This window comes from Mastigoproctus giganteus, chromosome 4, assembly GCF_048544385.1.
Source record: "Mastigoproctus giganteus isolate SK-2022 chromosome 4, ASM4854438v1, whole genome shotgun sequence".
NCBI lineage: Eukaryota > Metazoa > Arthropoda > Arachnida > Uropygi > Thelyphonidae > Mastigoproctus > Mastigoproctus giganteus.
In genome coordinates this window covers 108,142,736-108,156,357 of record NC_143578.1, presented here as the reverse complement: position 1 = coordinate 108,156,357, position 13,622 = coordinate 108,142,736, and the positions used below count along the sequence as shown (strand labels likewise).

At 37.3% G+C, this 13,622-nt stretch overlaps 1 protein-coding gene across 2 annotated transcripts in view; it reads right to left on the bottom strand.

Moving 5' to 3' along the window:
* The window catches only part of Use1 (Vesicle transport protein Use1), a 128,850-nt gene that overhangs the window by 83,809 nt on the left and 31,419 nt on the right, over positions 1-13,622 (bottom strand). Inside the window, exon 3 of one of the 2 annotated variants that reach the window (XM_090371727.1) lies at positions 12,436-12,512. The exons of the other annotated variant lie outside the window; for it this stretch is intronic. Within the exon in view, the coding sequence (XP_090227853.1) occupies positions 12,436-12,512 (77 nt within the window). The remainder of the gene's footprint in view (positions 1-12,435; positions 12,513-13,622) is intronic. 2 annotated transcript variants of the gene reach the window in all.

Here is a 13,622-nt window from a genome sequence, read left to right as displayed (position 1 = left end):
TAGTAAAATGTGAGCTTGCGGGAGTGATAATAGTGAGTTTTCACCTTAACCCTGTGAAGTTCTTTTCAGAAAATTTCATTTTGACCGTTTTCATGGTGCCGACTAAGAGAATAAGTAATAGCAGTACTAGTAAGTCTATCAAGAAAAGGAAAGCAATCGAGTTGGATCAGAAAATTAAAATAAGGATGTATGAAAATGGCCAAACATTAACAAGTATCATGCAGAATTGATTTGTCAGTGGCAACGGTGAACACAATAAAGGATTGTTTGTTTGTTATTTGGTTTTTAGGAGCATTAGCAATTAAGGCCATATTGCTCCAGGATATGCGGTGGTCATTCTCTGACCTTTCCGCATCCTCCGTATTTGGGGTGACGGGCTCGAACCCCGGTCTAATCAAGAAGCATGTGCTACGCACTGCTGCTCCTTCCCACCTGGCTACGGAGACACCTCACAATAAAGGAGACAGACAGCATACAAGAAGTGGTCGGCATCAACGAAGGTCAACTATAACAACCAAGGCTACAAAATACAAATCAGTTTTTACAGTACAACAACATGCATTTTTTTCTTCCTTTTATTTTTCTTATGTGCCACTCCAGCTACTACACCGCTATCCCCAGATAAAATTTTTAATTTAACTAATTAAAAATAATTTTTTCTTCATTCTTCCGAGGATATTACAGCATGGAGTTTTTGTAATTTTGGCATATCAGGGATATAGTAACAATATTTTTTTAGTCATTCTGAGTTACGTAAAACTCGACTTACGTAAGAAGTCCGGGAATGCATCTCTTACATATGCCGGGAACTTACTGTATTTTTGGATTAACAGGGAAATCGATTATCCGGGAATTTTTTTTTACCATCTATCCTGGAAAATCGAGATTCTACTGTATATTCTAAGTAAATATAGATTAAAGTGCATTTACATACTTTCCATTACATTTATACCTTCAATTGCTCCCATTTAGCATAACACTCATTCTCTCTCTCTCTCTCTCTCTCTGTGCTGATTCCTTACTGGGTCACTCTCTCACTCACCAAAACTAACATTCATTCGCTCTTATAACAATTATTATTGCATTGTATCATTCACTGCCCAGCGCATTCACTGCCTCTCACACTCTTTCATTCATTCATCATTCTTTCATTCTGCATTGCTCCCCTTGCTAATAGCTTACTAATATTTTTCAACTAAGATGTTTCCCTGGCTGCCTCTACATCTCACTCCACCTACATGTTTACTTATTTGGTGTGGGACACCCCCAGTCTCCCACTAGGGAAGGATAAATGTCATCATTTGGGATGGTGAGAGACAGACAATCTGGCTATGGATTGTTGTTTTGTTGTGGGGGGCACTAAGGCACATCTCTGGATGTTTCTAGGGATTTCAAATACTTTTTGTGTAAAGCCTGTAAAAGCTTTATCGTTATTTTCTTCTATTATAAATAAATGTTCTTGTGCCCTGGGTAGGGGGTCAATTTCTGCTATTAGCATTAGCAAAGGCACGATGCAAGAAAGCAAGCTTATATAGCATTGGCCAAAAAAAAAAAAAAACACCCTTATTTCACCCATCCACTCGCTCCAAATGTTTGTCAAGTTCTGCCTTGAATTTATTTAAGCTATCAACTTCTACAACGACAGATGGAAATTTGTTCCAGCAATCAGCCACCCACTGGCTAAAGGCAAACTTCCGCACATCTATCCTACAACCATCTTTCCTCAATTTGAATTTATGCCCTCTCAGGCGATTATTCTGAGCAAGAGAAAGAATCCCATCTGCATTGAGCATGCCCAAACCATTCAAGACTTTATACACCTCAATGAGATCACCTCGCAGGTTCCTAGTCTCCAGACACTGTAATTTGCAAAACTTAACCCTTTCTTCATAAGAGCAACCCTTTGTTCCATTCACTAATCTTGTTGGCCTTTCCTGTACTCGTTCCAACAGCCCTACATCCTTCTTAAAATGAGGCCTCCAGACCTGTATGCAGTACTCAAGGTGTGGCCTGACCATTTCCTTATACAAGTGGATATCACCTCCTTATCCCTGCTAGAAAATTCCTGTATATCATTGACAAGACACCATGAGCTACTCTTGCAGACCGTCTGCACTTTGCAGAAAACTTCATATCTGCCCTGCACAATTATCCCCTTTTCATTCTCTACCACCGTCCATGTGGTACCACAGAGTTGATACGTTACTCTGGGATTACTGCTTCCCATATATGGTACTTTACATTTGTCAATGTTAAACTTCATTTACCACCTCTCAGCCCATCTGCTCAACTTTTCTAGATCCTATTGCAGCAGTGTACTGTCATTAGTGTCATTAACAACCATGCCAACCTTCGTATCATCTGAAAACTTGGTCATTAAGTCTGATATACCATCATCAATGTCATTCATGAATACAAAAAACAACAATGGGCCCAACACTGAACCCTGAGGGACTCCACTAATAACATTAGTTCATGATGAGCAGTGTCCACTGATTACCACTTTGTCTTCTCCCACTCAACCATCCCTTTATCCATAGCAGCAATTTGCCTCCAATGCCACACTGCTCCAATTTGTGCAGCAGTCTTCCATGTACAACAGTATAAAAGGCTTTCTAAGATCCAAATATATGATATCAAAATTACTCTTTGCATCCAGTTCCTTCGTGACTACATCGTAGTATCCAAACAAATTAGTCAGCCAAGACTTCCCCTTAACAAATCCGAGCTATAACTGAAGTCTTGTCTAGATGATGCTGCAATGCTTCTTTAACCAGTGCTTCCATTAATTTCCCTGGAACAAAAGTTAAACTAACAGGTCTGTAATTACTTGTGTCTCCCTTTGATACTCCTTTGTGGATTGGGGTCACATTTGCACATCTCCAGTCCATGGGTACCTCCCCTGAGTCCAAGGAAGCTCTCATAATTATGGCTAAGGGTTTGCTTACTTCCTTTGCCACCTCCTTTAATATAACTGGATAGATTCCATCCTCCCCAATTGCCTTTCTTGTGTTTATCTTCAACAATTTCTCCTCCACTTTACTCTCAGTTATTACAAGCTTACTGGCAGAGTTGAATACACCTCTGGCATTCCCCTCCCCGAATAACTCCTCATGTGTGAATGTAGATGCAAAATACTCATTTAATTTGTTAGCTACCTGAGCAGGATCATCAACAGTTGAAACTTCGATATCAAGTGGACCGATCTGATTCACCCACTTCCTTCTAGAGTTTACATAAATAAAGCACTCTTTGCTGTTTTTCTTTGCATCCTTTGCCAAAGATTTCCCATAATCTACCTTCGCCTGCCTAACCTCCTTTATAACTTGGTTACAGACCATCTTATATCTATCATAGGCTTCTGTGTCACATGTTAATTTATATGTATCCCATGCATTTTTTTTCTCTGTCACATATCTAATTAGTTCATCTGACATCCATTTAAGCATAAATCTTGAACAATATTTCTTTGTTGGCATGAAAAGCCTAGTAGCATCCAAGATTAATTCTTTGAATGCTTCCCATTTTGAATTTGCTGATGGCAACATCATCAGTTGGTTCCACCGTATAGAATTTAAATACTGTCTCAGACCACCATAGTCACCTTTACAAAATCAAAAACCCTTCCCTTTACTCTTGATGGTTTTTAGTCACCTCTTTGAGTAAATCTCACTTCAGCACACTGTGATCACTGCCACCTTGTGGTTCTTTTATCTGCAAATTCTTGATGTATGAAGAATCCCTACTGATAATCAGATCAAGAGTATTACTCCCTCTAGTTGCCTCCCGAACATGCTGCTGTAGAAAACAATCATCCAATAAATCCACAAAAGCCTTGCTAGTGTGTGAGTGACCAACCCACAAATTCCAGTCAATATCCAGGAAATTAAAATCCCCCATTATACGACACTAATTTACTGGCCCACTATTTCTCTGCATAATTGCTCATTATACTCATCAGATTCATTAAGCCTATAAACACCTACTCTCATTTTTCCTTTCCAAGTGCTTATGTCACATCAAACAGACTCAACATTGCATTGTCCACCCACATCAATTGGATACACTTCCTTAGATTTTATGTGTTTCTTAACTAACAGCATAATCCCTCTTCCCTTCCTGTCCTGTCTATTCTTTCTGTACATATTGTACTCCCCAAATTCCAGTTCTGCACCACTTACGTCTGTGTGACACTATGTCTCTGATATCCCAACAATATCTGCCTTTGATGTCTTGACTACAACTTCAAACTCATCGAATTTATTAACTATACTCCTAGCATTGGTGTACATGCAAGTATACATGCACCTGTTTCTATTCTTAGTTACCCTAACACAGCCTATGTATTTACTAGTTGCACTATGACTCCCAGCAGTCGTGGAAATTCCCATTGCCTTGCTTTCCATGCTGCTGCTCAATTGCATTTCAATAGAAGTAGTGCAAGAATCATTTTTACCTCTGCCAGCGGCTACTGTTAATCTATTAGTCCATGAATCCTCCAAGCTAGCAATTTTCCGACCCACCTAACTCTGCCTCGATAGCATCAACAAATAATTGGGTTTATATTAATTGGGTTCTTTGTATATCATAAATTATTTGTTCATAGAGAATGTGTGCTCAGTCTTCACTTTCACCACAGGAACAGTTAAGGTCATCAGTCAGCCCTAAGGAAGTTAATTCAGCCTTCAGGGAGCCGTAACCTTCAATATAAATGTTGTGAAGAGTCCACACATGTATCACTTTGGTGGCTTTGGGATACCCATTGCCACCTGTGGCAGAAATCTTTTGGTAACCAGACCTCTGGTTTCCTGCTCCCAATTTGTTTGCCATAACTCATGGACCTTTGTGGCTATTTTCTTTCTTTCAGCCTTGATGGTGTTAACTGTGTCAAGTGCCATCCCCAGAAATTCTATGGGTATACCCTTTTTAAGTCTATAATATAAGCCTTTTATTCCTGTTTCTTACTATGGCTGAGCAGGTGAACCACACACCGGCTCCATAGGTTGAAACAGGTAAGAATACTGCACAGTATAGGAGCCTGTGTCTTTCTTTTGAGCCCCCAGTCTGTTCTACTGATCCTGGCAATCATGCCTGCATAATTTCTTACTTTCTTCACCAAGTAAGCCAAATGGGGCTTTTTGAGTTGAAGACAACTCTCAGATATTTTAGTTCAGTTATCATTTTGATTGTAGTTGTATTAAATTTGATTTGTTGCCATCTTCTTATGTCTCAAATTGCTTTTAGAAATATTTGTTTCATTTTGTCAGGTGATATTTTGCGCTTGTGCATTTGTGCCCACTCCTGCAGCTGCAAAAGGGTAGCATTTGATCTTTGCTCTACAACCACTCTCATTTATCTTTTACAAGGAGAATCAAGTCATCTGCAAAGGCTATTTCCACCGGGGCCCAGATCTAAGGCCTGAAATTCGCCCAGAACATTCCTGGAGAAAGGGCTAAGGATTGAACCCTGTGGGCAATCTTTATTCCCAGGGCATGTCAATTTTTGGAACCTTGTACGTACTGAGACACTTCTGTCTTTAAGGTAGCTGTTAATTACCTTAGAGGGTTTGTGGGGCATTTGTCTAGCAGAGTCAACTAAGGACACTAGGCCATCAGAGTGAGTCAGATGCCCCAGAAAAGTCTACAGAAATCGCCAATATATCAGTGTTTTTAACTGTTGTCAGTCAACAGATGGTGCATGGTATAATGTGTGGAGTTGCCCTGCTTAAAACCATACTGATTGTGAAAATGTGATTGTGAAACTCAACATTTATCTCTCTAAAAGGTCATATTTACAATGGAAATTGCACTACCCTTTTGTCGTTATCATATGTTCCCGTTATAAGAATCAATTTTGAACGTCTTTGTGATAATTTTCTAAAGTACGTTTCTGGAGGTCAACAACCAGAAAACAATTTGCACTTTCCAATTTACTGGGCTTTTCCGTTAGTCATCTAATTATAAACAGGTAGGAAACTCTACCTCATTGCATTTGCGATAATGCCAATAACTGCAATTGTGTGGGTTTTTACACTATTATGGTGAAATGTGATCCCCTTCACTGAAATCTTCAACCATATAAAAAACACATTTTCAGAAACTTCTCTTCATTCCTATTTACATATTACAATGATGAAGAGAAAGTGACCAAAGAACACTGCAAGTGGTGGTAGTGCCAGGAAACAAAACAAAATTCATTTAGAGATGAAAATGATTAAGAAGTACGAAGCTTGTTATGTTATTTGGTTTTTAGGAGCATTAGCAACTAAGGCCATATTGCTCCGGGGATATGCGGTGGTCATGGGCTCGAACCCCGGTCTCCTACCCACCTGGCTACGGAGGCGCAAAGAAGTACGAAGCAGGACAAAGTTTGTCATCTATTGCAAGGGAATTGGGTCTCGCTGCTTCAACAGCGAATACTATTTTAAAGGACAGTGCACGTATAAAAGAACATGTCAAAGGATCAAAGCACTTAAGATCAATAGTAATCACAAAACAGCGTTCAGGTGCTATATCGAAGATGGAACAGCTGTTAATAATATGGATGGAAAATCAGATTCAGAAGCGAGTGACCCTGAGTCTAATGACCATTCAAGCAAAAGCAACAAGTATTTATAAAGATATTAAGGATAAGTATGGTGAACCCCAACCCAAGTTAGTGGCAAGCAATGGGTGGTTTGATAGGTTCAAGCATCACGCTGGTTTGATAGGTTCAAGCATCACTGGTTTCCACAACGTTAAAGTATGCGGCGAAGTTGCCAGTGCTGATTCTGCAGCTGCAGAGAAATTTTATGATGTGTTGGAAAAAATTATTGATGAAGGCGGCTATTCAATGCAGCAAATTTTTTACATTGATGAGACTGCTCTATATTTGAAAAAAATTGCCGGATTGAACATACATTGCCAAAGAGGAAAATACAATGTCAGGTTTCAAAGCGTCAAAAGACAGGACCACGCTCTTGCTTGGGGCTAATGCAGCAGGATATTACAGATTAAAACCACTGCTTGTGTACCATTCTGGAAATCCTCGTGCATTTACGGGCATCAATAAAGCCACCCTACCCATGCATTTCCGATCGAAACAGAGAGCATGAATAACAATATCTCTCTTTGAGGATTGGTTTAAATGATGCTTCATTCCGGAGGTTGAAAATTATTGTAAAGACAACAACGTTCCTTTCATGATTTTGCTTCTATTAGGTAATGTTCCTGGACAACCTATGCATCTAGATGATTTCAATTCGCATGTGAGTCATATTTCTAACACCAAACACAATCACGGTGTTATTTCGAATTTAAAAGCATACTATATTTACACACAACATTTGCTCAGGCGTGATGGTGAGAAAAATTTTACGTTGAGAAACTTTTGGAAATCTTACAATATTTACCACTCCATTATTAATAAGGCCTGGGCGGTAATTACTAAAAGTCGTTTAAATGGCGCATGGAAGAAAATATGCCCACGGCACGTAAAAGGCTACAAAGGATTTAAAAAAGACGAATCATATGAAGAGGTTGTAGATAAGATTTTAAAGGTTGCAGAGCTACTTCAGTTGAAGTTTGATGCCAAAGACATGGAGGAGTTAATAGAGGAAGAGAAGAGAAGGAATTATCTAACGAACTTATTGACTTGCAGGCAGTGATAGTGAAAGAAGAAAATGCTGATGAACCAAATGAGGAGCCGAGATGCTTCATCACCAGAGAGATGGCAATGGCATTTTGTGAAATTGTATCGGCAATGGCATTTCGTGAAATTGTATCGGCAATGGCATTTCGTGAAATTGTATCGGCAATGGCAAGGTTTGAGAAGATGGATCCTGACAGTGAACAAATCTTAAAAGTTAAGAGGGGTGAATGATATGCTTGCATGCTACAAAGAAATCTACAATGAAAAGAAAAAAGGCACCGTCCAGTCGTCCATTAATATGTTCTTTCACAAGGTTGAGTGGCTGACCCCTTCTAAATCTCCACAGCCCTCAACCTCTGCAGTGGCATACTTATCAGCTGAAGACATCAATTGTGGCAATGATACTCAAGAGGTAAAACTTACTGACGTTATGCCTATCTTCTCCCTTTTTTTTGTAATTTTATAATTTTGAAAATTTTTTAAATTGCACGCTTTTGTAATTTTTCCCGTGCACGAGATAAAAAATTGAATAAATACAATAAATAATTCTTTTACATGTTCTTCAAACATTTCTTTTTTGACTCAATTAATTCAGCAAGCACAGTTGCAAGTGCTGCACAAGCATAAGGGTTGCGTTCCGCGGAACGCAACCCTTATGTAAGTCGGGGAGTTCCTGTAATCTGTTTCATATATTTTCTCTAGTACAGGGAGTAGGGCTATTGATCTATTTGATTTAGGATCAGTAGAGGGGGGGGGGTTTCTCAGGGTTTTAAAGAATTAATCTTAAAACAACTTTTTTCAATATTTTTGGGAATATTCCCTCTGTCATACACATTTGCTATATAAATTATTAATTTGATAGGCACCATTTCTGCCAGTTTTTTTTATTATTTCAACCTCTAATAGGGCAAAACCTCAGCATTTGTTCTTATTAAATAGTTCTATATCTAATTCTTCTATAGTAAACAGGCATTCTATATTGGCATTGTCATAATCAGTATCTTCTTTCATGATGTCAATCTGGGCAGAAGAATAGTCCCCCAGCCTAAATCTGGATAATACTGTCAAAGATGTTATTCACAGATTCTGTCCAACACAAGGTTGGGGTTCCATCTGGTTTGTTAGTTGTTTCTATAACATCTACTCTTGGCAGTTCACTGTTTCCAGAGGTTCCCACCAAGTGCCTCCAGGATTCTTTTTTCTTATCTGTAATAAGGGCTGTACAGTCAGTCCTCGTATAACACACGTTTACACTACACGAATTCGATCATATACGATTTATAAATAGGGGAACGATATCATATATAACACGAACCGAATTCGCTTATGCACGATTCGCCTGTGTGTTTACAAGAAATGGCAGTCAAACGCGGAATCACCCCAACTGAACGCAATACGATAGGAATGAAGAGAAGATTCTGAAAATGTATTTATGCTTTTTATATCAGTGAAGGGGAAACACATTTCACCATAATAACGTAAAAATCCACACGATTCCAGCTATCGGTATTATCACAAATGCAATTAGATAGAGCTTACTACCAGTTTATAACAGATTCCACTAGCAGAAATGCAACTGGAAAGTTTTTGTTTTATGGTAGTACCCCCCCCCCCCCCCAGAAATGTGCTTTAGTAAAATGTGAGATAGTGAGGTGTTAATAGGTTTATCAGGGTTCACTTGTTCTTGGAGTACCAAGATATATCATTTTCTTCTAATTTGAGTTTTATCTGATCTACAACAGTTCTTGCTGTTTGAGCATTAAATTGGATGAGATTTAAAGCCCTAGTCATTTTTATGTTTTCAATTTGGCCCATAGTTTTACCATTTTTTTGTAACAGGGGCATTTTTCATCCCTGATGCTGTGGCCACGGTCAGTCAGCCATGCTGCCTTATAGGTAGCACATTAAGGCTGCTGATTTTAATTTTGGCAGTTCTTGTAATCATGGCCAGTGACTGTGCAGTCACTGCAGACAGGAGTTTTCTGACTGCAATCCCTGGCAGAGTAACCATATTTGTGGAAATTATAACACCTTTGTATTGGAAAATGTTCCCTGAATCTATGACTGGCCCAGCCAGCATAGATTCTTTGTTGTTCCTGCAGTGCTTTCCAAATTCTTGGTGTAATATTATATTAATGTTTTTTCTTTTAGTTGCTCTTTTCAGCATAAACCTGCAGTTTCCAAACTGCGCACCGTGACACTCCAGCAAACTCACAGAGGCACTACGGGATATTTCAAATTTTTGAAGGAAACACAGCAATTCTCGAAATCTGTCAGACACCACACAAACTACTAGCTCGAGGTAGTTCACAGTTTCAACATTACTTAAGTTGTTTGGACCTAACTACTTAATAAACAGAACTGTTAGGTATTTATTTTGGCCTAGAGGTTCCGTGAAAAACTTACTGATACTAAGGGTGCCGTGAACCAAGAAAGTTTGGGAACCTCTGGCATAAACTCATCAGCAAAATCTTCAATTGTCATTTCACTGTTAAAATTTTTGTAATAGATGCCCAACATTAGGTCTTTTACAGATACTGTTTGAGGTATATCGAACATTATAATATGGGTATTTTTCCCTCTTGCTTTCTCAGGTAGCAAGTCCAATTTTTCCACTCCAGGTGGGAAAATTGGCTTGCTACCTGGTTCGCTATCTTTTTCAGGTCTTCTTTCCTTGCTACCTCAATCAGGACTCTATTGTTCCTGATTTTTCACATATCATTGACCTTTACCTCTCTCAGATGAGACCTCAATTTTGTTTCAACTGTATCTTTACCTGCCTCACTGGATTTGTGGGCAGAGTCCTTTCTTGCTTTGAGAATGATGTTGCTTTCCTTCCTTGCATTTGGTTGTTAGGTATTTGTTTAGACTTAGCACTGTCCTGTTCACCATTAACCTTTGCAGCTTGGGCATAGGTTAATGTGTTTATTATTTTGTAAGTGTTTTTCTCTTCAGTAGTTATTTCTAACCTAGTTTTCAATATTTGGTTTTCTGTGTTGAGTTCGATATGGAACTGTTCAAGCAGTGACCAACAATTTACTATCTGCAGCCTAATTGCAGAAGTAATCCTATTGGCTTGTGGATATATTCCTCTAAGTACACACTTGTTTCTTTTGTCTGCTTGATAGGATCAGTCAAATTAGTCAAATACTCTATTTTCATTTCTGGGGTTGGGTTTCTTTGGTTTCCCCCTTGATCTTTCCCTTTCTCAGTCCTTTTATTACTGAGGGGGCCTGGAGAACAATTGTCTAATCCATCATTATTATCTTCATTATTAGGGGTTTTTTCCCTAAGTACTCTAGCTTCATTTTCAGGGGAGTCTTGCAGGTCTCACCAAAATTGAAACACTGCATATTTTGGCTTCTATTATTTCCAGTGTAGACCCCACTAGAAGCCAAAATACGTGATTTTTCTATCTTAAAATTCAAGTATAAGTCAATTCTATCACTAGCATAGTTTCCCATCCAAAATAACCTATTTATAAGTACTTTTACAGCTAGTACAATCAATATCTTTCAATCTCTGAGCAGTTAAGCAATTCAAGTGGTCAACAGCATGCTTGTTATAGCAATCACTGTAGCGATCTTACTGCAACTAAAAACACTCAGAGATCCAAAAATAGGCTAAGGCTATCATTAAAAATATTCTTACCTGATAGGACTTACCTTGTTTTTTCTACATTCTTCTTTAAGATTCCAGAAATCCATTGTAAGAAGTGACATAAGTCCAAAATCCAGTGATGGCTTCCTACAATGTTCGGTCTGCTGTCTACAATCAAGCAGAGCTTCATGCAACTCATCTACTCCACAACCGCAGCACCCAACCACAACTAATAAATTGTGAGCTGGCTTCATTAATCAGTAATACTCTCTGGCTTTGTGAAATTGTAGTGTCATCTGGAATCAAACCGTTGACATGCAATTCACATTTCGTGCAGCAGTGCTTCTATTATTGACAGGCTAGAATCCAACTGCACATATCCATTGAAGTATGCAGATTTTTCAATTTGCATTTCAGTTGCTGATTATTATTATTATTAAAGGAAGTTTTAATTTCAAAAATTAATTAAAACTATACGTTTTTAATATAAATAACTGGATTTTTCACATTTGTGGCAAGAAAATAAGACTGATTATATTAATTAAGACTGAAAATAAAGGTGGTCAATAAAGTGCACAATTCTGAATTATTTCTTGCTAATTATTAAAACTGCACGTGCATGGCATTACTCAGACCCACATGCTAAGAATATAATTCCTCGGAACTACCAATAATGGGTTAAACACTTAATGTTCATTATAAAAAGTGCCAATATTTGAGAGGGCAACATTTTGAATCACATTTCCATACTGAGGTTCTATTATATTTTATTATATACTTTTTTAACAGTTACCTATAATTTTTTTGGAATGTACTATTTGTTTTATTTTGTAAAAAACTATTTTGATTTTTATATTCTGCTGTTTAGTTAGTTGAGATTTTATTATAGATTAAGATTAATTTGATTATAAATATTTGCTATTCAGATAAAGAAAACCTTAGTATAAGACTTAATTATTTATTTTGTGTTCTAACTTTTCTTGTTACAGATCCAAAATCTAAAAATTCTCAAAATTCAAAAAGCCTTTGTTGGTCTTAAGCTATCTGGATAACAAGTCTGTTACTGTATATGGACTAGTGGAGGGGAGAGGAAGCAAAAATAACTGAAAAACTGAAATAATACATTTTATTTTTGATACACACACACATATATACAAATTTTTTCTTTTCTTTTAAATAAAATTTTTCATGAACAAATCCACTTACTGCATAATACAATGAAACCCCTGTAAGATGACTACCTTCGGTTCCACACATATTTGGTCTTTTATAGAGGTGGTAGCCTTGCAGAAATATATAAAAAGTCATATCATGATATAATGAAAATTTTAATAGGGCAATAGAAATGTCTTATTTTAAAAATTTCATGTGAAACTATAAATTTTTTTTACATTAATTATAAAAAATCTAACAAAATATATACAGTAGAGTCCTCATTAACCAAGACTTGTTTAAACAAGGTTCTGCATTATCTGAGGTGAACTGCTGAAAATTTGTATATATTTTGTCATCAAAGACAAGAGTACATATTTCAGTACAGAGTGGGAATGCACACCAGTTGATGGTTGAGCCGTGCTGATCTTTTACGTTTGTTGAATTTGTGACTTTTTACACTAATTTTAAAGATTTAATAAAAATGATTTAAAAATTTTACTCTAATTTTTTATTTGTCATGTTTCATCTATGTTATTAGGGTTAGTGTAAGCACTATGAGTGGAAAATGGAAGAATGTTGTCTCTTTAGATATGAAGTTGAATGCAATCAAACACTTAGATCAGGGAGAAACAATAAAAAAAAAGTGAATAGTGACTTTGGTGTTGGTGAAGTGATTGTAGGGGACTGGAGGCAAAACAGAGTGAAAATTAAAAAATGGTGTTTACAAAGAGCATCTGTATGTGATAGTGAAAATTTTAATAGAAAAACAATGAAAAAAGGAGAATTTGAAAAAACTTCTAAAGCTCTTTTATTGTGATTCACACAAATGAGAGACAAAGAAGCCCAATTTCTGGACTGATTTTACAGGCTAAGGCCTTAGAATTTCATAAGCATTTTAATGACAGGGGAACAACATTTGCCACAAGTACAGTGGTTGCTTGGGTCATTGGAAAAAAGGGTTTGGAGTCAGAAATCTGAACATCACTGGGGAAAAATTATCAGCTAGTACAGAAGAAATAGCAACATTTACTGCTAAATTAGCAAAAATTATTCAAGAAGAAAATTTTAATTTGGATCAAATTTACAATTGTGACAAAACGGGCCTAAATTATAAAATGCTCCCATCCAAAACACTTGCAGCTAGAAACAAAAAATCAGCTCCTGGTTATAAATGAAGCAAGGAGAGAATGGTGGTACTGGCATGTTCACATTCATCAGGGGGTGCATAAGCTTAAACT